At 37.1% G+C, this 25,767-nt stretch overlaps 2 protein-coding genes across 4 annotated transcripts in view; one reads left to right on the top strand and one right to left on the bottom strand.

The window, feature by feature from the left end:
* The window catches only part of RTF2 (replication termination factor 2), a 29,644-nt gene extending 4,412 nt beyond the window's left edge, over positions 1-25,232 (top strand). The window contains exons 6-9 of the mRNA XM_063349635.1: positions 17,283-17,396; positions 20,524-20,578; positions 20,658-20,750; positions 23,298-25,232. Of these exons, the coding sequence (XP_063205705.1) occupies positions 17,283-17,396; positions 20,524-20,578; positions 20,658-20,750; positions 23,298-23,482 (447 nt within the window). The 3' untranslated portion in view covers positions 23,483-25,232. The remainder of the gene's footprint in view (positions 1-17,282; positions 17,397-20,523; positions 20,579-20,657; positions 20,751-23,297) is intronic.
* LOC134522223 (beta-1,3-galactosyl-O-glycosyl-glycoprotein beta-1,6-N-acetylglucosaminyltransferase 7-like) lies at positions 1,746-12,543 on the bottom strand. Of its 3 annotated transcripts, XM_063349633.1 has the most exons (6): positions 12,485-12,526; positions 12,119-12,216; positions 9,492-9,619; positions 7,104-8,140; positions 6,546-6,641; positions 1,746-5,769 (listed from the first exon to the last, which is right to left on the bottom strand). In XM_063349633.1, the coding sequence occupies exons 4-6, from the start codon at positions 8,077-8,079 to the stop codon at positions 5,543-5,545; spliced, it is 1,299 nt and encodes a 432-aa protein (XP_063205703.1). In that variant the 5' UTR covers positions 8,080-8,140; positions 9,492-9,619; positions 12,119-12,216; positions 12,485-12,526; the 3' UTR covers positions 1,746-5,542. The 3 variants fall into 3 exon arrangements, with proteins under 3 accessions (XP_063205703.1, XP_063205702.1, XP_063205704.1); XM_063349632.1 differs by having other exon boundaries at positions 12,119-12,543; XM_063349634.1 differs by lacking the exon at positions 9,492-9,619 and having other exon boundaries at positions 12,485-12,523.
* Positions 25,233-25,767: the final 535 nt, after the last annotated feature.

Raw genomic sequence — 25,767 nt, 5'->3', positions numbered from 1 at the left:
ATGCACAAATGAGATGGTTTGTCTGTGGTTTGGCCTGTCTGATAATCTTATAAAAACTAAATGAATCCCACATGTTTTCTGGATTATCTTAATAATCACTATTTATCATAACCTCATATTTGCATGCAATTGTTTTCACGTATATGTGAATTCTTCACAATATTCAGAAGGATGCTTCTAGAAATACTGAAGTGGATATAATATACTAATCTGTCATCTTTTCATTATTGGATTTTGGTGCTCAAAGACAATAGTAACCCGCTGGGAGAACATGTTTTAGTCCACATTTCCTTTGATTAAGGTCTAAGAGTGATTTGGTAGATTTTTGGATATATACTGATGATAATCTCATTCTGTATTCAGAATCAAGAAAGGGACCAGAACTCTTCTAAATGGGATCATGGGGAACTGGTTGCCATGCTTTCTGGTAGCTAACAGTTTGTTTATATCCAAAGCATTAATTAGCAGCGTTCCCACAGCACTTTCTACCTATGCAGCAATGGGGCATGTAGTAAAATGAACTAGAACTAATGAAGAAGAAAAAAAAATTAGGTGTTATGTATTGTACATACGCTAGGATTAGAAATTTTGATTAATAAATAGAATCCTCTTCTGAGACGTGCTCTGTCAAAATGCAAAAAAGTTTTAGAACTACAGAATGTTTGAATGTTGCAGATTGCCATACATATGTTTCTACTGGTGCTAACTGCTGTATTTTAAGAATTACCACACGTTTTTTGAACCAAAATCTACTCTATGGGATCCATGTGGGCCACAGCATATTTTCTTCACGCCCTTGCCACCGTCTGTCTGTCAGTGTGTGCCCAGATGCTGGTCCTTGTGTGTCCCTGGCACGTCTGTGTGAGCAGAGATGTGGTAAAGTGACTTCGGAGAGTGACATGCTAAGAGCAGTTCAAAAAGAATAATCCTGTTATTTGCTTGTTTATGCTGTGTATTCAGTCTCTCTTTCCAGCTAGCAGTATCTGTGTTTTCACTTCATCTCAGGGGATGCATGGATGTAAACTGGAGAAGTGTCAATCTAGGAGCCGTGTGGCAGTTCTCTTCCCCGCTACTGTGAAATTCAAGGCAGCTCTTTCAAAACAAGCTATTCTTGCGTATTAATTTTGCCTGTGAGCCTACAGAGCAGTCTTGATAGTCTGCTAAATTGTAAACAGCGACAGTTTCCCACAGGACTTTGTCAAACAGATGCTGTAATGATGCAGTGAAAGCATTCACCAGGGAATACCGATATCTAGCAGCCCAAACAACAGTTCCGCAGTTCTCACCTTCCTGCTCATGTACTTTAAACCAGATCACCTGAACTAGACAATGAATGTGTATTTACATGCTACAAGATGCATATCACAAAATGTTGTGCTTATGAAACTGTAGGCAATTATTTTCCTGTGCTCAGAGCAGAGGATTGCTTCCTTACCAGGCCTTCTGGCTTGGCTCACGGGAATGCGTACTACTCCGTGGAAAGTCCCACAGAGTGTTGTCTCACTGCTCAGTTTTCTTGTTTGTTTGTTTTTTCCTGTGGCACCTCATACAAGAAATAGAGCAATCCATTTGCCCAGTGATATGCAGATCACAAAATAATTGTTACAAAAAAATTGAATGCATATGCAGATTTTGTCTAATTCAAGGAAATAAAAAAGCCCAAGATGAAGAATTCAGCATTCCTTGGTTTATCTCGATGGTACTTGCTGTTGTACTGCATTTGAAAGCCTTTATGGAATCTAGGTACAGGGAGGATCAAGCAGTCTTTCTATCAAAGTTCTCTTCCAAAAAAACATATTTTGCTTGTTACGTGAAGTGTTTGGGACAAATTTTGAAGCTTCTAACTATTTAGAATGAAAAGGGTTGAAAAAGAGCTTTGTCTAAACCAGAGCAATTTGGGAATGCGAGTAAAACTTACAGTACCTTTTTACAAATAAGTGTATTTTGTTTGAGCCATATATTTGAGGTTTTGTATGGTAAGAAGAGAAAATTTAAACTATCAGTACTAAGTCACATGCTAAAATATGCAGGATAGGACTTTCAATCAGTAGGAAGAGAAACAACTCTGCTTTCAGATAACAGAATTTGGTGAGGCCCTGAGCTTCCTGCTGCTTCCTGTTCTTCAGGAAGAGTTATGTGTGACACGGAAACTGTCAGTTTAAAATTTGCACTTTTGCATAGGATGTTCTCACCCATTGTTCTGTTTAATTCTCCATCAGACTATGAAAAATAAAAGAACAAGCAAGACTGTTCCTACTACTCTTTTTGTAATTACGGGACCTTGGAGATTGTAAAATAGTGCTAATCTGTGTTGGTCTGTAGGTTTTGGTGGGACCCAAAGTGATTAAAAGTTTTGGAACTTCCGTTCTGACTGGCTTCCTGATTCTTGCATGAGCAATCTGTGGTGGCTTCTTGTTTGGAAGTCTGCTATTTGACAAAATTTATGCTTCTAGAAATGATGGAATAAAAGAATTACTTAGCAGTATATAGCGTCTATTTAACTTCACTTTTGGAGGGTTAAAAAAGGCACCATTGCCAATTTTTAATGTTGACTCTCCTGCCTAAGAAGTTATTGGTATAACAGTATGCTAGAGGTAGTTTGGAGACAGGGCAGTGGTTATTGAATCTGTGCTGGAAGCTCTGGGAGTTCAGGTAGTCACTCTGGAAGTTAAGGACAAGATTACATTTTATAATGGAATTTGCTGTATCACTTCAAAATTTATTTTGCAATTGTTTTCAGAGTCAACAGACTCTAATACACACTTGAATAATACCCTAACTATTAAAGTCTGCGCCATATTAAACACTTAATCAAATGTTTAACTTAGATATAGAGCTATTGAACATGCGCCACAGGATTTTTGAAACAGAAATTATGCGTACGTCTTCCCGATACAGCGTTAATGGGTGTGCAGTATGTTATAGAGCAGTGTTCGTTGAACAAGGTCACATTGACACTATGTGCTCTTAGATCAACAGCCACCAAAAGTTAGTAAATGTTGGTTGCTGAGATTTAAAAGTTGTGATCGATCTACTCAACAGGATAACGCATACAGAACTTAATGAAAACTTGTTATGTATGTTTAAATGCTCTCAGTTTTTGCAGTTTTATTACTTAATTTTTTACTGCTGTTAGAAGTAAAAAATCTTTAAGAATAGAATGTGGTTATGGTCACTCAGAATAATGAGTAGAATACTGCTTCTTAGTGATTGAGAATGGAGTGGTTTAATTATGATTTTCCTGGGGCTTTTATATATGTAAAACTTCGTTTAAAATACAAAATCCTTTAAGGAAGAAGGACCACCCTCCAGTGCTTTTCTTGGATTAACATGTGTACAGTCATACCTAAATTATATTTTATGAGGGGGTTTTGTGCAGATTGTTTTTTCCCAGTTTGACTGGTTCCATTTCTGCAAAACAAACCCATATTATATGAACCTTGCTATTGAATTTATCCTTTTAATGCAATTCAGAAGTAAGACACAATTGTTCTGTGTAATGGTGACGAAAGGTGATAGCTAGATACTGGATTTGCTGCAGTGACAGCAACAAGGAGTGTTCCATTCACGTTTTAAAAGAAAACACAGAGTGGATAAATGCTGGCAGTACCCTGCAGTGGATTGGGTGTGGTTTGGAGAGAAATTAATTATGAATATTGCTATGATTAATACATGCCAGAGACCCATTAGCTTCAATAATAGTTTTCAGACTGACTCTCAACAAGCTCGTGTGAACATACTGCATGGCTTTTTTTTTTTTCTTTTCTTTATTTCCCTCCATAAAAAAGCCATCCCCAGCAATATTTATCCACAAGTTCTGGATTATACATGAAACTGAGTACAGGCTTTGGGTTGAGTTTGTAAATTTCTGTAAATAAATAGGGACCAGATGGTCTTTCTGTAGGTTAAAGTTCATTTGAAAGAAATTATGTTTCTTGGAAACTCCTGTGGGAAAATGAGCAGTACAGTTTGGGGAACATGGGAATAAGTTTGTAATAAAAACTTTTCTGTTCTATTGTTAGGTCATTTGTTGATTCATTTGAATTTTTTTGGAAAAAACGCTTAATCTGTAAGTCAGTTTTCCTATAAAAACCGAGTGATATTTTGGGTGCATATTGAAGCTTACATCTGAATTGAAATTGCTCCTAGTTGTTTATTTATAATTCGTAGTTTCTGATCAAGGGAGCTTGTAAGTAACAGGATGTATTTTATTAGTTCCCATCAGAGTTTGTGCAAAATAATTGGGACTTTGTTTGGATGTGCTGGAGTGAAACTTGAATTCACGTTCTTGACAAAATACCTCTAAAGGAGGATGAACAATTTGAAATGACTTCTCACAATTCAGGTTTCTCTTGGTCTCTTTCTGTCAGTAGCACCTAACTAAAGACCTTTGGAGACAGGGTGTCAAGGTTTAATCCCATGGAAGAGCTGTCATATTGTATAAAAAGCCACCAAATTTATCCTCTCTGTTTCCTCATATTCCTCTAATCTTTTTGGTTGCACAAGTGAAAGGATTAATTTAAAAGTCCTGAAGAAGAAAGAACAACTCGTACCTGGAAAAGGGCTGGATCCTTGTTCTTTTTTTATTACTGTTCCCTGGTTTTGCTGGTGTTGTGTGTTGAAAGCCACTTCCTTGCTGTAGACCAGTAAGTGCTGCATTTGGTCTGCAGAAGGTTTGGGAAATGAGATGTTCGTCCTGGTTGCTTCTAGGGATTTCCTCCAATTGCTGCAGACTGTTGCAAGGTTCAGGGAGGTTTTGTTTCCCTCATTTGGGTATGCTGGGATTGAAAGATGGCTTTTCACTCAGTTTGCCTTTGTTTCCTGGTCTCAAATTTCCTGTCTCCTTGCCCTAAGCTCCTGCAGAGACTCAGAAACAGGAACTTAAAGGTAAACGTGCGTTGCAGGACCCCAACTACTGTTACTGGCACACACCCCCTTTCATTAAGAGCAAAGCCTGAGTAGTTGCAAGAGTGACGTTGCCACGCTACACAATGAAATTAGAGATGCAGCTGGCCATGAAAAAAAACAACAGTGAAACGGACTGTGTATGAAACTGGTTGTCACTTGCTTATCTACAAGGTCTGAAATTTTAGCATGAACTTCATTATTCAAAATAATCTATTTCATAAGACATACAGTAGACATGACATTAACTTGTGCTCTTCATATTTTATTTTTGTTCAGTCATTGCTTCCATTTTATTATTTTCATACCAGCTAGTCCTTTTTTTTTGGCTGCAGACATGAGGAATCTGTATTTTTCCAGTTAAATAAGTCACTTAAAGGATTATGAGCTTCCCCCATGTCTTCAGTAAGTTAGAGATTTAGACATGTCATTTTCTTCGAGAATTAACCCATTAGCAGTTGTTGCTCTTTATCTTACTGTAATAAATAAAAACTAACTCCTCATCTCACTGGCAGACCCGTAGTACAGACAGTGTTGTGCTTACCCTCGTGCTGTAATGCACAGAGTGAAGCCTATGGCTAAAAATGTCAATGGTTTCTCTCAGTATTTTGAACACTTGTTTAGACATTAGTTAAGCTCAAATGTTCAGCTTCATGTTGAAATAGTTCTCTTGCTGAAAACGCCAGTGATCTTCGATGGGGACTTCTGCCTGGTGCAGTACTTTAAGCCTGTAGCGTCTCTCTAGGCAGTCCATAACAAGTGGATATGTTGCAGGCTCAAATTTGTTGGCAAACAAATGAGGTGACTCAATAATCCACTGCAAATCCCCTAGCCCGTAGACACAAATATCTCTGATGTAATGACCTGCAAAGAGAAATTGAAGGTACCTGAAAGCAGCAGCAAGCTGAACAGAATCAGTTAAAAAAATAGTTTCACTCTATTGTGTTACTAACAAAAATTACCTTTTGATTTCACACACAGCATCACTGAAATATATCTAGAGGATAACGCTAGATTTTAAACATAAAGGCGAGGGTTTGGGTTTGTATTTTACACAAATGGATATGTGTTACCTCCAGCTGCCTCACTGACACCTTGCTCTGCTTAATATTCTGTCTCGTAGTTGGGCATGCTGAAGTTCTGATCTCCTGCTTCTATTTAGATACCTGTTTAATGCAGTACTTTACTGTGCTACGTTTGTACAGTTACATATTTTAAAAATTTTTTTGCATGCTTTCCATGTGGTCAGCACTATTCTCCTTTTTTATTAATGTTCAAATTGAAAAGACTTAATCCAGCGTTGATGAAAGTATCTGACAAACATGCTTGTCAAGTAAACCCTCTACTCTTCGCTGAAAACCGATCAGCCAAGTTAAAGCGTTGGTAATAGGAGGTTGAAAGAACAGTTGTCAGTATATGGATACTGTGACGATCTCTGCAAGACTACCTCAGAAGCTATTTAGATTGGATACGGTGGAGTAATTTAGTAGGGTGGCTTGCTGTTTTATTTAATGCTTCCAAAATAAAATATATGTGACCACTGAGGCACACTTAATAGCTAGTTTAAAGCATAATACATAATTTGCAATGAATGCTAGTCAGTGAATCAAATTTAAGTTCACGATCAGGATTCACATTACCTTTGCAGCCTTTGTGCACGGTTCCTTCTTGGTCTTTCCATTTAATGGCTCGTATGTTCCCTTCCCAGTCTGCGTTGGGTGTCGCCCCTGGTGCATCTTTAAAAACATACGGTTCTGATGAGATTTCTTTCTACTTACAGCGAAAATTTTCACTGACGACTTATTAAATGTAGCTAAATTAAGTATTTGTTTGCAGATATTTACATCATAAGAACAGACATAATTCTCAGTTTTACTACTTTTTTTTATTCCTTGAGAGCATGAGCTTTCAAGTAGCCAAAAACCTCTTTTAGTCAACATTTTTCTAGCCTTGTAGATAATGATCTGCACCGTAAGTAGTACTTTTCTGGAATCAAGCTTTGTTTCTTAGCCATCGGGAGAAGTGACTTTTTTGAAAGAGCAGCATCAAGGCTGAAGAAATCACCGTATTTATGCAATGCAACTCAGTTAAGTGGTGGTGTTAAGCTCTGAATTGGAGCTCACTAGCTCTCTGTGTCAGAGACCTTGCAATGCTGTTTGTCCAGGGGTTACTCATAGTAGAAATAACATATATCTTACCATTTAAACGATTCAGTGTGACCCAGTAGTGTTCATCCGGACTGTACGTGTCTCTTGACCATTCAAGCAAATCTTTTGCACGTGCATCAGTCAATGTAAACTTTACAAATTCTTTAGTGAGTATGTAATAGGCAGTACCAAAATATATTGTCAAATTATATGGAGGTTTAGCTTTTATATTCTTTGTTGGATACACGTATGACATTCCAGAATGTACGTATTCTCTGTAACTAACCTGTGTCCTGTGTTTCATATGAAGTGGTTGGACTACCCCGGGAGTCATGTTTTTACCATTCCATTTACTTTTGATGTATCGTATAATGTCTTTGTTTGTTTTAATGGGATAATCTTGACCACATAGATTAATAACATAATTCCACTGAATTTTGGAATGCACTAGATCTCTCATGCAATTAATATCAGCTTGTAATCTTGAAAATCCTGCATAAACAACATTTTCTCTTTTTGAGGAAATAAAAATATTTTCAAAGCAATTAACGATGTTTTGTACAGCAGCTTTATAATCTTTTGGTGACTTTTCATCAACATGTATGCAGTAAATATTCTGCGGCATATAAATAGCTCTTAGCAGCTTTACAAACATTTCCAACTCCTTGTGAATTGTGATGATGTATGCCAATGAGAAATTTCCTTCTTCATCTGACAGTGGTCTTGTGATAAAATGCAGTGTCTTCAAAACCGTGGAGCAGTTGCACGACGTCTGAATGCAGCTGAGTGTTTTGGGTTGGTGGGTATTCTGGCAAAAGTTTCCAATTTTAAAGGCAGCGGTTTTCCCCACAAAAAGAGCTGAACAAAGTTCATCTGGGTAAAAACCACACTCTGCTGTACTTGCATTGAATTTTTGTTCATTTGGCTCCTCAGAAAGCGTATCCTTTAGGTAGATAAAAGTGTAGATGAACATACAGACAGCAATGCACAGTAAAAATCCTGATTTTGTTGCATCAAGTGGGTTCATCTTTTATTTTCCAGATACTGTCTTCTCATCGTAGTTTGTTTAAGCGTTCAGATTAGATTATCTGAAAGGAAAAGTGAGATAAAGAGAGGGAGAAAACTTTTTGACTTTTTTTTAATAGATGACCCATTAGTGATGCATTTCTAAACACTGAGGTTACTCTATTTCCAGTGTGTGTGCCCACGTGCACTGTACTCAACCACTGGAAATGGTACTTGCAAAGCCACGAAGCAGTCTTTTTAGGACAAAATTACCCAAAGAACCCAAAACGACTTTGTATACTTCATTACTTGAACGGGGGGGGGAGGGGCAGTGCTAGTCCACTGGATGGAAGTTTCTTCTACTTTGAGGCAGCGTGTTTGCCGGTAGGTGAGTGCAGTGCCGTAGGCTGGTCAAGGTAAGACGTGTGAGCAGTGAGCACTGTCTGCCAAGGGACGGCTGGTGCCGAGATTTCCTTAAGGCCTGGGAAACCTTAAGTTCTGCTGGAGGACTAGAATTCAGTAAATTAAATCAGCAGAAAAATTATTAAATAAACAAAAGGAAGAAACTAAAACGTAATCCACAAAATACACCATTTTTTATCCTTATAAAGTCAGCAAATGTTTCTAACTCTCTGAGAGATTTTTTTTTTTTTTTGTCTCTGACATCTTTGTACTAGTGCTTTGGAAAACAGGACATGCAGACAACACTCATTTCTTATTTTTGGCATATGTGCATATCCTGAGATAAGTACACTAGTGCCAGTATTAGCATTTAGAGATAACTGTAACTTACATCAGTATTGGCATAGGAGTTTTTCCATTGTGATTTGTTTTCTCCTGTATGCCTTGCTGAAAAGTCAGCAGAAGGAGAGTGCAGCAGTCCTGAATCCCACAGCAATTACATGAAGCATTTGGTATAGAACTTGCTAGAGAAAATTCCAGGGTTGGGGGAAGGGTCCATCAACTGCCATTAAGCTTAATAGTTAAATTAAGAAAAATTTTTATTTTAAAGAGAATTAATTTTCTCTTTATTTTGTTGCATGAATTTGTTTTTAATAAAATTAGTGTTTCACTTGTAAATATTTTGTGCTTTGCAGCTGTCAACATCACAACGTATTTGTTATTACATAGGAACAGAAAACAAGCATATTTTTATAAAGGTAATTTCTCTGTAGGAATGTTATTGTGGTTGGAAGGTTCTACATTTTCATTAGAAAGAAGTGAAAAATACTTTCTTAATGAAAACTCAGTATACATCTGCCTTAGAAGCTTGCAAATAAAGAGGGCATTGTAGTTAAAGAAGAAATGAGGCATAGAATTTTAAAAGCATTAAAAATACAGAATTTGAGCAAAGAGAATGGATACTCTGTAATACCACAATTTTAAAACTTATTAGGCTGTTGGGAAAGAATGTATTTATCTTATTGTCCTTACTGGTATGCAGTGGATTTCATGCTGGAAGAATGCCTCTTTTCCACTTAGCATTCCAGAAAGTGGAGTTGTATGTTAGGTGGAGGGTTCATCCATTTTGCTTTTATGTTCAGTCCGCAGCGCTCTTCAGTCTGCGTTGAATGCATAGGCCAAAGAAAAACATTAGGAAATTACGTCCCAGAAGAATGTTGTGGGTTTTTTCTTCACATCTCCCAAGGGATACGTTTACTGGGTAAACAAGCTTGATGTGAGTCTTTCATCCACTTGAACGAAAAACCTCAGGAAATCAAATCCACGCCAACCTTTCCATATTGTGTGGAAAGGAGGAGAAAAGGCATGCTGAAAGGTGAAAGCCAGGATTTTCACAGTAAAAACAAAATACACTAGGGCTGTTGCCTGCTACCAGCCGACTGCCAGAGCAGAGAATAGATTTGCATAAGGGCCATTATATACCAATAGCAGAAGTCAGGGAGAGGGAGTGTCTGTTAGGGAAGCACTGGGTTTTGTGGACCTGGAGTCAGAAAAACTGTTTCATTCTGAGCGACTAATTACAGGAGGAGCATTGAGGTTCTCTAAATCAGTGAATGTGATGTGATCTCTATGGTACATGGCAGGGAAGGTTCATTCTGGACATAAGAATTACATTGGAGACGGTTATGGAAATATTTGGGACTTTATACCTGCTTAGAATATAGAACATCTGTACAGAATGAGCGCGCTCCTCAGGGTTTTTTTTTTCATTAAATGCATCTTTGTGGGCAGGTCGCAAAGGGTAGTTCCCTGGGGAACCAAGCTATAACCTGTTTGTTTCATACACTTAAATTTTTATTACCCTTCAAATAATAGCTTCCAGGGATGTTTCAGGTTGTTAAGGGTTTACTGTGGATTTTTCCTATTGAACATCTAGAAACTGTATTTTATGTGGCAGCATAGAAGTACACAAACATCCCGTTATCAGGTGGAGGAGAAACAATTCCTTCTCCAGTGTTAACACGTTTGTGGAGAATGACTAAATGATGAAGCCTTGCCTACAAGAACAGGATTTGACATCTTTCAGCCTCAGGGTATATTATAGAATGAAAGCATTGGTTTTCTGGTGGTGTTTTACCAGATTTAGAGATAGAGTTGCAGCTGTTAGTCCCATTGTGTATGAAATTTGCAACTTAGAAGAATCCTCTAGCCCCTGTGATATTGTCTGCTGTCAAGGATGATGCTACCCTATATCACCCTGCCCTCGAAGAGGGCATACTGTTGAGAAGATCCACTGTCCAGGCATAACCCAGTCTAAGCCTACCTTGCCTTTATGCAAGAGTGCTGTTAACACGTATTTATTGTTATCAGAATGTCTCTCTGAAACTCAGCCTCTTCTATGTTATGGGTAGGTTTTCTAAATCTGGTGGATAATGTTGTCTTAATTTTTAGAAGTGCCAAGAGCAGTGTTTGATGTTCTTCAAAAAACAACCTATTTGTAGGGATTTTCAAGCACCTTCGTGGCTGCTTTTATGGATGTTACTTAACAGAAAATCATTGTAAGCCTAAGCTCCTCATCTCGATTAAAAAGGTAAACTCGAGAAAAGTGGAATTATGTTTATGCCTGAAAATAAGCCTGTGAAATATCATCTCAGTTCATCAAGGCCCCATTAGCTGTATGCCTTGCTGTACGTGTCATAGTAACAAACAATTTTAAAAGTCACTGTTTCTTCCTGCCATAGGATTTTGGACTGCATCATTGCACCTCTAAATATTCTATTTTGTCTGTACTTTTTGTGTTTGCTTATTAGTAGTATTCAGATAACATTTAGTTCGTATGACTTCATAATTCACTGAAGCAAATTACTTAGGAATACTTAATCTTCTAATAAAATGGTTAAAAGGCATTAACTCCTTATTTCCAAATCCCTTTATGTCTGATTTTTGTCTGAAAGGCGTTTGTGCAGCCATTGTTGTAGATCTTTTATAAGCAAGTGAACACTAATTCAGTCCTCTAAAAACTTAATGTTAAAATTAGCACTTTTAACTGCTTTTTACTTTGCTTTGCTTTTTGCTTAAGCCTGGGCTAAGTATGCCAAGTCTGCTCTGTGTTGTGACACGCATCAAGTAAAAGAAAAGAATTCTTCATCAAACTCAATTAATACTGCCTTAGAATTTTTAAAGCATTCTTACTTTAAAATATTGCATTGGGATTTAAACAGATTTATGGAGGTTTACCTGTTCATCTTTGCTATTTTTTTCTGGTTTCCTGGTTGATTGTTTTTTAACTTGTGTAGTTCATTTGACCTCATAACAATTTAAAAAAAAAATACTATGAAAGCTATTTAAACTGTTAGGTTTTTTACAGCCCTAATAGTTGCTTGCAACAGAGCATAACAAGTATTTTTAAGTGTTGTGATTTTTATGATACAAAAACCACTAGTAGTAGTGACCTCCACCCTGCTGTATATCTATGACAAAGTAAAAACCCAAGCAAACAAAACTTAGTACCCTTAGTGCAGATTTGAGTATTTTTTTAAAGTGAAATGGTCTTTCTGAAGTGAAAGTATTTGTCCCTTTACAAAGATTAAAACATGTTGTGTTTTAATAAAGGAAAACCAAAACCCTGAAGTCCTACAATCTAATTTATTCAGTCTTACCTTGTGCAAAATTAGCCAGGAGACAGCAGCGTAATAAAAATGAATAGAGAGTCCCATTGTCCTTCAGCAGAATTCAGACAGCGTTCTTCATTCTGTCGCTTGTGGAGAAATCTCGCGTCAGTGAAAGGGGTTAAACATTAACGTGACTGTTTTCATTTAAGACTTCATCTGGCTTCCCGCAATGCTTAGCATATTTATTCTGCAGTAATGCTGTTTAGCTTCATAAACCTCCTCAGCTTCACAATAATGAGAGAAAACTTGAGCTTCTCCAAATTTCTATTGCCACTCTTTCTGAGACAGCCTTTAAAGGGCTGGAATCAGACTTTCAAATATGTTTGCTGGTGATTATAAATAGTATTCCTTTACCTCAGAGACTTTAACCTCTGCACTGCAAGCGGAGCATGCTGCATGATGAGAACTGGAAAGGAAATGAACCTTCTCCTCCTCCTCCTCCCCTGGTTCTTAACTGTTTGCCTGCTGAAACTTTCCAATTTGCAGCAAATAAGTATAACAAAGAATTGCTTCTGGTCATTTCTAGTAGCTGGAAGCTTAAAAGATAATAAATGAAATCTCTCCTTTTGAAACGGAATGTTTACTGTGTTACTGCTTTTATAAAGGTTCTTGTGATTTTTAATAAGTGAAAAATTAACAGCTTAAATTTACTGGAATTAGCAAGCTTTGTGGTTCTAGGAACAAGAAAGAAGGCTGGTGGATTCAGATAAAAATAGCGTGGTGGTCAGAAAGAAATAGAAAGAAAACCTCAAAGTAAATTAAGGCACAGCTGCAGGTATGGCAGATACAAAATTATCGTTGACTTTAATCATTGACTTTAAGGGAAGCTCTGTAAATACAAGCTTCCGCTTGGACAGTATTTTTGTAGGAGGTACTACAACCTCTGAGTGAAAGTTCACATTCTGTGAATTAGTATCTGGAGACTTTCCACTCTTACCAAGTTATCTTTACTCTTTGCCACAGCGTATGTCCAACTAGGGTGGTGTAATAAATAGCCAGATCCCTTAAACAGAAATGGCACTTATTTTATTATAGGGACAAAGTCGATAAAGGAAAAGCACAGCGCTGGGTGCACGACTCAAGTCAGAGGCACACCAGCTAACACTTCAACCATGTCTTATATACATTCAATATTGCATACGTATTCACTATTTTAGGCAGAGTAATTGTTTATAATGATTGATTATCATTAGTCCTTTTCTATTTGTGTGTTTCCTTCTGACAATTGTTTCTGAGGATCGATGATCTTCAGTTCCCTTTTCCCATGCATGTGTTTCCTTCTGGTAGGATCGATTATCATCAACTCCCTTCTTCTATGCATCTGTTTCCTTCTGTTAATCACTTGTGGAGTCTTTTGGAGTTCTCTTTTGTTTCTCTCGGATGTTTTTCTTCATGATGTTTTTCTTCATAGTTGCTGTTAGTTGTTATCTTTATAAGTCAAAGACTTATAGCCTTGTTATTATGGCGAAAGCCAACAATACCTTCACTATTTTTCACAGGTGGCAATGTCAAAAATTGCATTAATCAAATCTTACACTACTGATTTTCTAATGCATAAATCTCTGGAAGAGTACCTCTCTTAAAATACATTTTTAGTTAACTGTTACAAGAGACAATAATCTTTAATACATGAGCTTGTGTGACAGGTAAATGAATGGTGGTATGTATGATCCTTGGTGGAATAGGGTGTGTGTTCAGTCCTCTTTCTAAATACTACCCAGTTTGAAGAGGGACAGTCAGGTTGTACTCATACATCTTCTGTAATCCGGTGGGAATTATTTTGGAAAAGTACTCATGTCTTTATGCATTTCCTAGTAATGGTCATATTTAGGAGGACTGCAGGAGTTAACTTGCTGCCTGTAATTTGGGAGTTTTCAGGTTTCGCAGAAGACATTAAACTGTAGCATTGATGTAAACATTTAGATATTAAAACATATTTGCCTGTTGTTTATTTGTCTTATATTAAGGCTAGAGTAGTCATGGACGGAACTGCATCTTAGAAGCTGTAAAAAAAAAAAAAAAAAATCGCTGTCTTAAGTAGTTTACAGCCGAAAAGGTACAACCATTGTCTTATGTAGCTGAAACTTAAGAAGAAACTGTGAACTTTAGAATTCAGGAAATCATCTTAAACTAAGGTTTCATTGTTACTAAAGAAAATCTCTTGTATTTTATTCTCTTAAGAAAGATGAGAAACCATCCTACCGTATGAAAATGACATGAAATTTAAAAGTTCTTTATTATTTGAAAAAGTAATTTTGCTATTTCTTTTATGAGTTTAAGTTTAAAATATTATATTTATGCCTAAACTAGTAGGTCTTTTACAACTCATTATAGCTTTGTTCTTGTTGTTTTAAGTCTTGGGGTTGGTTTGGGGTTTGGTTTTTTGTAAAGTTGATTTCTCTGTGTGTGTGTGTATGTATGTATATACACATGGGATAGGTAGGGTGGGTATCATAATAGGTAATTTATGAGTATCAGACTTAGATGCACACCCTTTAAATAATTCCTTGATGCAAGCATGTTAAGCCATTTAGATATAAACAATTTCAAACATAATTTTATAATTGGACCCTGAAAGGGCTTTCAGAAGAAAATCAAGCTGCTTGTCCAGCATCTCCTTCAGTTAATATCCCACTCTTCTTCAATTACAGATTGAATCTTGCATTCAGATCTGCAAACTGCCGTTCTAATGCTTTCGTCCATTTCAGGATAGTTCTCAAGTTCAGTCTCATTTAGGAATGTCTTCTATTCAAGGTGCTGCAAAAGCATTAAGGAACTACAAAAAAGGTACAGCAAGGGAGACCCTGTGATATCATAAAACAAACACCTGCCCCAGAAGGCCTTAATCTGAAGGAACAATCTTTCTGAATTTGCAAAACTGAATTTATTTTCTGCTCTTAATCTCAACATTTCAAAACATTGAGATAAAAATCTTTCCTTTTTTGCGTGAAAGGATACTGAGCTTTTTTAAAAATCAAAATTAAAGCTTTGCATCCAACAGTAGCGACAACTAAGAAATGGTTGATGCACGTATATGACGCAACAACAAATCGTACCTACTGGAGGTAGCGAAACCTGGGAAGGTGCAGTTTGTTCTATGCCTGTTACTTGTTGTACTTAAAGTATGTTTAGAAGGTTTTGGTCTCTGTAATACAATCTGGCTGTTGTAATGGCAAAAAACTATCTGTTTCAGTGAACGGAAAGAGGACACTGTCTTTATTTCCCTGTTTCTTGTAAATACTTTTCATTTTAGAACAGTTCTGCCTGTGTTTTCCAGATGGGAACCTGGATTTGCTTGTTTTTTCAAAAAGCAACATTTACTGAAATGAAAGTCCTTTGACATAAACTTGTACTTGGAGAAAATTTCCTCTTATTTTTGTATACTTAACACAATATGTTTTTAAAAAATTATTGCAGAAATCACTTTTTAAATTACTAGCCTGTAGGAGGGTGCCAGTCTTTCATGCTGTATTCGGAAGACACCCCACTAGAAATGAAGGTGTAGGGCTGCTTTAGAATCAAGACAGCTGCCAGTTGCTCCTGCCTCAGTACGGAGACTGATTGTCTTCATTTTCTAGACTTCTCACTCACAAGTGTCTGAGATCATACCAAGCTGGTATTTCTAACACTAGCTCATTGAGTAGCAATGGAAAAATTTGGGCTACTCACCCATTTCTTGTGTGTGACTTACTATTCTGCCTGAGTTAGTTACTGTGCATCTCGCTAACCCTTGCTTCGCCTTCATAACATCTCTGACCACTTGTGTTCACATTCATTTTTTAAGCTGTGTTCATCACTCGGGCAGACACTAGTCAAAGTACTGTCCATACGTCCTTTCATTTGTTTAGTTCCTACTGCAAATGCATGAGTAACCTTTCTAAACCATTGTTTAGAAAACAGAAGAGTAATGACAAAGGCAGGATTATAAACTAATCTTCCAGATTAACAGAAAGCTGCTGGATTTAACAAAATAACAAAAAAAAAAACAAAAAGGAAATTGAGATCTTATAAAAGAAAACATCATAGTCAATGTGCTGGCTTCACAGATGATTGAAGACGTGTGCGGTGAAACATCTGTGTCTTCAACCAAAAAACAAACGTGGAATTACACGAAGCACCTTACATGCATTATCCAGATTAATTTATAAATGTATTTTGAAACTTTGTAGTGTGTAATAAATCAGATGAAGGACAGTGAGAAGGCAAGGGTGGGTTAATGAATAACGCTGCTTTTATGACCCCTTTCAATCCCCATAGTAATTTTAATAATAATAATTTTAAAATAAAACAAACAAACAAAAAAAAAAAAACAAAGAAAGCAAGTTTTACTGTCTGTTGGGGAGAAAAATTGCCTGGTGCCATCTGCTCTGCATGTAGAGGAATAACACTGTTAGTGGTGTTCCTAGTGTAAAGGAACTGCTCCTATCAGTTGTTGTTTCTTGTATTACTGAGTTGAAAGACAAATTCTAGAGCAGAGTGGCATAATGCCTAGATTTTAATCAAATGCGTTGATAATTAAAAAGATCAGGAAGTACCTTAGTGTTTCGATTTTTAGCTATGGGGATCAGGAAATTGAGTAGCTTCTAGTTAGGAGTACTTTGTTTAATCTAGTCACTGTACGTTTATGCTAGTAAAACAAGGAACTCATGAACAGAAAATACACAACGGGACCTTTTCTTTAAAGGAAAAAATAGTGGACTGTGGTTTATAACGGACTTATATATGGAAATGTGCGATTTCCATAGCCCTGTTACATGGAACAGGGCTTTGAAGAACAGAACATTTGCGTATTTCTGAAATTGTAATTTGCTGTGCAGATTTATATGCGAGCTGCTTTTAAATGTGATTATCAAAAGTTCACAATTCACTGGTTAGGTGAGTATTTATTCTCCTGTTTGTGAAGAGGGATGCTGGCAATCAGTATTGTTTTGCTCAGTGATAATAACAGCTGAGATTTTCCCTTTGCCATTTTAGGTGAGAAGTATTAGACTGTATTAAATGAGAAAGAACTACTGGAAAAGAGGCAAGGGGAGGGATTGGAGAGCTCCTTGGAGAGCTTAAACGCAGTATTAATTCTAACAAAGGTTCAACAGCATAAAGATCTTGAAAAAAATACTAGTTTTGTCTTCTCTTTTTTTTTTCCCCTTTAAAGTGTGGTGTTCCCTTTCAAGAGGAAGATGTGATTGTCCTTAATGGTAATAAAGAAGATGTGGAAGTATTGAAGAAAAGAATGGAGGATAGAAGACTTAAAAGTAAATTAGAAAAGGTAATCATTTTATATATAGTTTAAAACAAAACTGAAAGAATTCTTGTCTGTAATGCAATCAGCTCTTAGATCACATAGCTTTGTCTGCTAATCTTTATGCAGACTGGATAATTTACAGTAAGCTGTGTTGTGTACTTCAGTGCTACTTTTAAAAGTAATCAGATTGTGTGCATATTTTGCTAATAACATGATGAAGTTAGTAAGTACTGAAACTTACTCTTGACTCACAGGGAGTACAAAGTGCTCAGAAAATCACAGAATTCAATGCTGTATGGAAAATGAGGAGTGTGCTAGCTATACTTTAGGTTTTTCTTGAAACAAAGAGCTGGTTTTAGTTAATTCTAGTAGTAAGCAAAATCTTCCCTGTATTTCTTATGGTAGTTCCTAATGGCAGGTTATTAGTTCATTTTATATCTAAGTATCCTCTACTGGCCGCTGTCAAAAACACAATATTGGGATATGTAGATTCCTGGTCTGATTCTGTAAGATCACTGTTTGGAAATTTTGTCGTGTTTTACAGTTAGTCCTGAGTCTTATAGTCCTGGTGATGCTAATTCCTACCATACTGTTGAGATCTTTGCCTTTTTTTTCTTTTTTTTTTTTTTTAATCTGACCAGGCAAAATGCCATGGAAATAAAGTCATTGCAGCTCTACTGTGTACTCTACTGTATACTAGTACTCTGTGCAGTAGTAGTTGTTCTGTGGTACTGTACTGTCAAATGACAGTGCTGCACTTGAAACTTTTTTCAGCATTGGTATTTTTTTCTGAAGTGGCATTGCTATTCTGGAGGATGACAAAGCAAGCAAAAACTTTAATGTTGACTCAGTCCAGAGCGCAGACAGATTTATTTGAATCTCAAGAGCGTGAATCATCGTTGTCTGACACTTTCAGCAACTGAAACTTTAGATGGCAATTGATCATCTCACCCCTGTTACTGCGCTTGATTTCTGTCTGGCTGTAGGATTAGGTGGCATGCAAATGTTTTCCTAGATTCTTTTGAAACAAATACTTGTTTACTTACCAGCGAGCATCTGATTCCTTCTCTGAATAAAGACCATAGGGTCTTCATTCATCTGCACCAATACAGCATCATTGGGCCTGGGCAATAAAAGAAAAGGATGGTTACCCACAAACATGCTACTGTTCTGTTTCCTCTCTGTTGATAGCCTCTGCACTTAGTGTCCCGTAGCTTCTGGTGTAAGAGCAATACTGTAAATCTTATGCTGTCTCTTTAGATGTTGGGGTCTTTTCTTTTTTTTTTTTTTTGTACTTTGTAATTAAATGTTTGAAAGAATTTTAAAGATAATTTGATGATGGAACGTAGCAGATCTCAGTAGATGAGTAATCAGCCATAAAAATAGTGGTCGTTTGCACCCAATTTTCAGTAAGAAGGTGGCCCTAACAAAGCATCTATAGCTTTGGTTCAAATAATTTGGAATAGTCTAAAGCTGGTGCTGTCCCCAACTTCTGCGCCATAAAGAAGTACCTAAGTGTGCTGAGCACTTCTGTCTCTTACGGTGTCAGCACAGTCACTCGTGGTGGCTGACAGAAGGAAGTCAGGCTTTGGTCTTTGGGCTCTATATGCCTTAGGTGAATATGCAAATATTTTTTGTTTGTTTAGTGGAGGCTTATATTACAGGCAGGTACAGTATTTGTAAATCTCTCAGTAGCCTCTTGTATTTCACCCTTGAGTTCTGGTGGTGTTTTGCAACACTGCCTTGCCTTGCTGCACCACCTGATCTTTTTGCAGCTGGAACTAGTACTCTCCACTGTCGCTGGCACCATTCGCTCTAATCTGAGATCCGTGAGCTCCAATCCCCGCTATCAGAAGGCAGTTCCTAGTTTGGGGTCCATTGGCACTGCTGTTTAAGACTTCTTCCTCAGTTCCTTCTTCCAGCTAGGGGAGCAGTCTAAGTGGACCTGCTGTGTTTGGACCAGGATGCACAAAGCATAAGGAAGACACAGTGAGCACTACTATAAAAAATTATTCCAGCTCAACTATGTTATGTGTGCCCATGATGAAATATGTATAATATATATTCATTGTGTATCATATATATGCATACATATATTTAAAAACATCTCGTAATTCAGATGCCAGATATTGGGAGGTAACTGTTTTTTATAAATCCACCCATAATAACAAAGGTGGAAGCACCCTGAAAAGAGGTTTCCTAGGTACACTGAAGGACACCAGAGAGCCGAGTCTTTCAGAACAGTAACCCTCTGCCACCACCTTCTGGCTGAGCTTTGCAACCACATGTGCCATGGCACTTTTTTCCTCAAGCATTAATCATGCGCTTGACAGCATGGGTTCTCCTAATTTTTGTAACGCATTTAAATATATTTATTTTCTTTGAGTTTGTGTAGCTTTCTTGAAATCCATACACCATTCTGAATGTATACAGAGTCATCTTTTGTGTTAATAATGCCAATGGCTTTTTTTTTTTTCTTCCGGCATGGCATTTATATAATCAAAGTCAGTAATGGAATTCTTGTTGCTGTTGTTTGGTTTTTTGTGTTTTTTTTTTTAATCTGGACAAAAATAAATTAACTTGGAAAACGTGGTCCACAGATGCTTTTAAAAAATTTAGATTAACTATTTGCATCTTTTATTCCCAAACAATCCTGCAACAAAGGGCCCAATTATTGAAAGTTACCCAGGAGGGATTTTTAATTAACTAAATAAAATTAAGTGGGTATGAGATGCAGGATTATTCAGAAATTTTTATTGAAAGACATCTTTATTGATGACAGTTAACTGTGTCCTGTTTAATGTCGTGCAATTTACTGTCCTGCCAGGTGGGTTCAGAGTATCAGATTACCTTAATGATGATAACACACACACACCCCCTGCAAAGTATACAAACCAAAATACGGAATACAAACAGATTAGTTTCAGCCTGCCCGATTTGCTTTAAGGTGTCTTCAAGGTTGCCAAGGTTATTATTTTTCCATATAGAAATAATACCAAAAGTGTGGAGCAATATTGTGAAAGGAAGAGTTCCACTGTGTAAGACCTAAAAATGTACCAAATGAAATTGTGCGTCTCTCAAATACAAGTTGGGACGTGTATATCCTTTCAGTCCTGGTCTCTTTACCAGATTTCTGCTTGTGTTGTTTCAGAAATCAAAGAAATGTAAGTCAGCAGAATCAGCTTCTCAGCAAGATACCGCTGAAGGTAACGTCACAGCTACTAATTATGTGTAGCCTTCTGAGTCACGAAGCAGATCCATGATTTCATTTCTTTTCTTTCATAGAGTCTCCAGGTCCATCAAAGGCTAAGAATGGAAAGGATTCTGTCAGTTCCAGTTCTGGAGAAAAGAGGCAGATTATCTTCACCAAAAGTTCAGGTTGGTGTTTATTCTTTAATCTAAATGTGAAAACCGTGAACAAATAGTTCTGCTTTGAAAAGTGTTGTAGGGGAGATCCTTCTCTGGCTGTTTTGTATCACAGTTTTCAGAAGCTACCCTCTCACTTCCTTTTTTTTATCTTTCTCAGTAATAAAAAGGAAAGATAAAAGTGGGAGCTGACAGTCTTCGAGGGAGGCATAATGTCATGGCTCACTGTTTCAAAGAACATCCTCTTTCAAAAGTCTGTCCTAAAAGTCTGCCTTCCCAAGCTGGAGTAGGAAGCTGCCTCATGAACGTGCACAAAGCTCCTTATTCAATAGAAACTGTAGTCAATTTAACTTCTTCTTAATACAGAGCTTTGTTTTGCAATATGCAAAATCTACAAAACTGACTCTGCAGAAAGTGTGCAAGGGCTTTTGTGGACCCATTTTTCCTTATTTTGCCCAGTTTGCCTTTGTCCCATCTACTGTCCATCTTCCTATACTTGGAGTTAAATAGTCCAGCGTAGGGACTGGCTTTTTGGTATACTTTCACAAAATACCTAAAACAACAGAGTCTCTGCTCACGCGTGTGACTGGCAAGTGCTGTAGTGATGCAGATAACTAATAAAAATAATAAACACTTTTCACCACATTGCATTTTTTTTTCCCCCACTGCGGAACAAGCCAGATCTGCTTCTTTATGTCACTCCAACATTGCTGTGCTTTAAGTTGGGGGGAACCAACTTGAATGAATGAGATTAGAGGTTCTTATTCACACAGTGATATAGCCAAGGGTTTGGTATATCAGTTTCATTGGCTAGGAGGCAGTGTGAGGAGAATTAGTTATTTTCCTGAAGTGTGAGTGGTCATGGTCAAAAAAATCTGTTATGGCAGCTTGTTTCAATGAGGAGTATTAAAATGTCCCGAGCTGCTGACTTGACTTTTAGTCCTCCATTTTAGCTGCTAATTTGCTGTGTGTCACTGGGAGCAGCGGGATGTAACTTCAGGATGTACTGAGGTACCTACAGTCATCATGCAGCGAAGAGTGAACTTGGCAGTCCTTTAGTCCAAAGGATGGTGCCCTCTCTTTATCGAATATATGTATTATGTTATTTAATGTCTCCAATTCATACTGATGTTTTCATTCAGAACTATCAGAAGGGGTACATTTTCAAAGTCAGTTAGAGGTTTCTGTGTGAAGTATTCGATCATCTACGTTACAGCCACAAAAAAGTCAATATAATTTGTCTGAAGAATCTGAGAATAGTTAAGTGAGGAGCTATAGATAAATTATGTTAAGAGCTGGGAGAATTTCCATCAGAAATGCCTTACCTGCCCCCTACTGTCTGTTTTTTATAAAGGATAGACTTTTAAAAATATTTCATTCCAGATGATTATAATGGTTCTTGGATGTTCAAGAACCTTGTAATTCTAATAATGTTTGATGTATGTTTCTTTTCCAAGAGTGTAAAAGAAAAAAATATGCCTTTTGAAATGTCAGGTCATTGGTTTATGTTTCTGGCAGCAGTTACATTGACCAGCAAGAGATTAAGAGGAGAGAGGGAAAATAAAGGAAAATCCATGGGCTGAGGAATGCCAGTAGCATAAGAATTAATTTGTGAACATGGCACCCTAAGGTTTCTGGACTTGCGGCATACATATTCATTCTTTCAAATCCAGCGTTTGGTAATTCTTTCCAGACAACTACTGTTGGCATTAAAAGCAGCATTCTCCGAATATAAAAAGAGCCTGATCTATGATGATTTAGGGTTGCACATACAATCAGTTAAATGCATTTTCAGACAGGCTCCCTACTAGCTATTTACATGCTGTTGTGCCTAAGTTAAACTAAATATATAGAGTTTCTGTAGGCTTCTATGTATTCATGTCTTTGCACAAGAGACTTCGCACGTGCTTTTTAAAATACTATCCTTCAACTTTGGAAAAGATTAAATCGTTGTTAAGAAAAGTAGGGGGGGCAGGTTGTAGCAGTAGGTGTAATACACTGAGAGAGATGGTATTGGAAACAGAGGGATGGGCATTTTCCTATCCCAAATATAAAATGATGCAGACCATTGTTATTGGTCATAAATGACTTTGCAAAGAATAAAGGGAGGAGATAGATTCCCTGGGGACAGTATGTCACAAGTTTAGCTTTTGTCATTTGATAGCTAATTTCTAAACAATACTTCAGGGTGGTGGAATACTTTCATGTTTCTTTCTTAAGACTGGAGTTCAGAGCCATTTTTCACTTAGGGGACTAAATGTTGTCAATACTGAATTACAGTGCAAGGGGGTTACACAAGTAGGAAAGAATTCCTCTCTCTTCAAGATTTCTAAATGCATTTTGAGCATAAGTTCTAAAAGCTACGAATGTGTTTGCTGTTAGGAGCGTGTTTGCTGTTGAGTACAATTATGGGATATATTTGTGATAGCCCTGAAAAAATGTGTATATTTCATCTCTGTACACTTTATTTTTTAAATATTTTTTTCTGTCTTTATTTAAATACTTTTCTCAATTGTGAGCTGTTATGCATGCTTCATTCTATTCCTTTTTCTCTAACAGATAATGGAAATTCATCTGTGCCAGGAAAAGTCAATAAAGCTGCTTCTACTACTACGAAGAGATCCATTGCAGACAGCGAGGAGAAATCTGAGGCATACAAATCTATTTTTACATCACACAGCTCAGCAAAACGTTCAAAGGAAGAGTGTTCCAATTGGATTACTCACACAGCATACTATTTCTGAAACAATGATGAGCCTGATTGTAACATTCATTACTGCTTTCCTTCCCTAAGGCTTTTTCTGTACAACTCTGATACAGGACTTTTGTTGTAATCTGATGTTATCTGGAATTATTCAGTTTGTAAGTTGTTTATAAACTTGTGACATGCAACTTCTGTTAGATAAGAAATAGATCACCAGAATCCCTGTTGTATCAGCAGACTGCATTCTAAAATGATAGATTATTTGCACAGAAATTTTTCTCTTCTTCTCCCAGTTGGATGCTGTCAGTCACACTAGCCAGTGTCCTCAGTAGCAGGATCTGCCTCCTGTTCTCTTCTATTGGTATTTGCCGCAACTGTAACTATCGTTTTCAATGCATTAGTACAGAAGTTGAAACTTTATGAAACTTTCTGTCAGTAAAAAGAGCAATAATGCTTTTCTTTTGTACTAGCTGACTGGGCCCTCAGTAGAACTAGGTTCTGTAGGTGCTTTTGGGTGGAATATATGAAAGCATAATCTTGAAAATGTTTGTACAACATTCTTATTGTAGATATTGTTGTCGCCTGTTTTTAATAACAGGGGATTCACTTGTAAATCATTATCTATAAAGATGAGCCTGTAATAGTAAGGCTGTTGTTTTCCCACAAAGGTTTTGGGGGTCTTCTTTGGGGGTGGGCGTTTTCAAGTTACAAGTATCAGGTCTGAGCTTGCTTTCTTTTGTCACAGGATCAGAATCCAGTGGAACAGAAGTATGAGTTTCTTTGCTTTTCTGCTGAAACAGTAAGGTTCTGTGTACATCTCCGGAGCAATTTGCCATTTTGAATTCAGCAACTTACATGAAAATAGGAGCCTTTGCACAGGGTCAGAGAAAAACGTGTGGTGACCAAATAGGAGCAGGCAGATCTTAACTGGCTTTTTAAGGAGAAACAGTTGGTCACCGGTGTCCTGCAGGTCCAACCTGTTGGTGGCTGATGGAGGGAACCCTTCTCAAGGCTGGAGCTGGCTTCTGAGAACCTTTCTCTTTCACTTGCAGGCAACTCAAATGTGCTGCTTTCACAACATCTGCAGTACGCATTGTTTTATTTTCTGACATAAAATTCTTAACAGCAACCAACTATTTGACTGTTAATTGCTTGTTACAGAAAGATGCTAAGCATAGGACATCACTCAGTTTTGCTTTTATATTTATGCTTTTTATCCCTGTGACGTTGATTTAAATAAAACTTTCTGTTGTCATCTGACCATAACACTTCGTGTTCTGTTGAACAGATATACAAGTGCTTATTTTGTCAGCGTTAGAACAGAATAACTTTTTACGGGCTTTCCTTTGGGCCTTTTGTTCTTAGCTTTTTTCCAAGCACAGGAATCCTTTTTAAATGTTAATGTTCCATAGCAATGATTTAGTGGCTGAATATTTGAATCCAATAATATCTACATTAAATGACCAGAGGGAGGGATGGAAGCTTTTCACCTTCATCTCTTCCTTTTAAAATTAAAATATGCTTTTATAATCTTGGCACAAACTAAGCAGAAAGTCGGAGGCTTTTAAAACCACTGCATGATGTTACCTTTGTGTGTGAAAATGATTAATTATCCTCATAATTTATTTTTAAAAGTGTCCCCGCTTATAATTGGCAATAGTTAATTGGCGATTCAGATGCTGTGTTTATATTTGCGTAGGTGGTCTCCATGATTCAAGCATGTTGAATGAAACTGCTAGGATTTTATTATTATTTTGATAGGTATAATTAAAAATTGGCTTGTTGTGGAATTTATATGGTGGTAAGCACTTTTGTTTTCCAAAGATGTGAATGCATATATACATCACATCAAACAGTTTGAGGTTTGCTTGAACTTCCAGGAAGCACTCAGCCACACTTTGTGTGCATGTCTAGTGATCAGCTTTGTTCTCCCCATTCTGTAGTCTTTTCCTCTTCATTATTATCCTTTATTATTTGTTCGTTACAGATAATTGAGTTACTGCACTAAAAGATATACTGTAGTAGTCCCTTTATTTGCAGTCTAATTCTGTTTTGACAAGACAGGTTAAAGCCCTATTAGTATTTTATAGGAATGCATTTTTCTTTTATTTAAATAAATCCTAAGGGGAATTCACTCTAATACTTTTGATTTAGCTATTACTTTGCTAAAGAATACATGACAACATAATAAGCAGTTTTGCTTCCTTTTTCTTGATAATACATTAGGCAAAGTCCAGCCTGCTGACTTGGTAACAGGCTTTCCCCCTCATTGGGGCATAATAGTGACTTCTTTTTTTACGTCTGACCTGCTCATCTATCAAAATA

The sequence above is a fragment of the Chroicocephalus ridibundus genome, chromosome 12 (assembly GCF_963924245.1).
Source record: "Chroicocephalus ridibundus chromosome 12, bChrRid1.1, whole genome shotgun sequence".
Lineage (NCBI taxonomy): Eukaryota > Metazoa > Chordata > Aves > Charadriiformes > Laridae > Chroicocephalus > Chroicocephalus ridibundus.
This window is presented reverse-complemented; position numbering and strand designations above follow the sequence as displayed.

Coding starts and splice junctions, on each gene's coding strand:
- LOC134522223 (XM_063349632.1), bottom strand. CDS start 8,079: ATGAACCCACTTGATGCAACAAAATCAGGATTTTTACTGTGCATTGCT. Junction 6,642..7,103: donor CACACTGAATCGTTTAAATG/GTAAGATATATG, acceptor ATGTTTTTAAAG/ATGCACCAGGGGCGACACCC. Junction 5,770..6,545: donor CGTGCACAAAGGCTGCAAAG/GTAATGTGAATC, acceptor TTCTCTTTGCAG/GTCATTACATCAGAGATATT.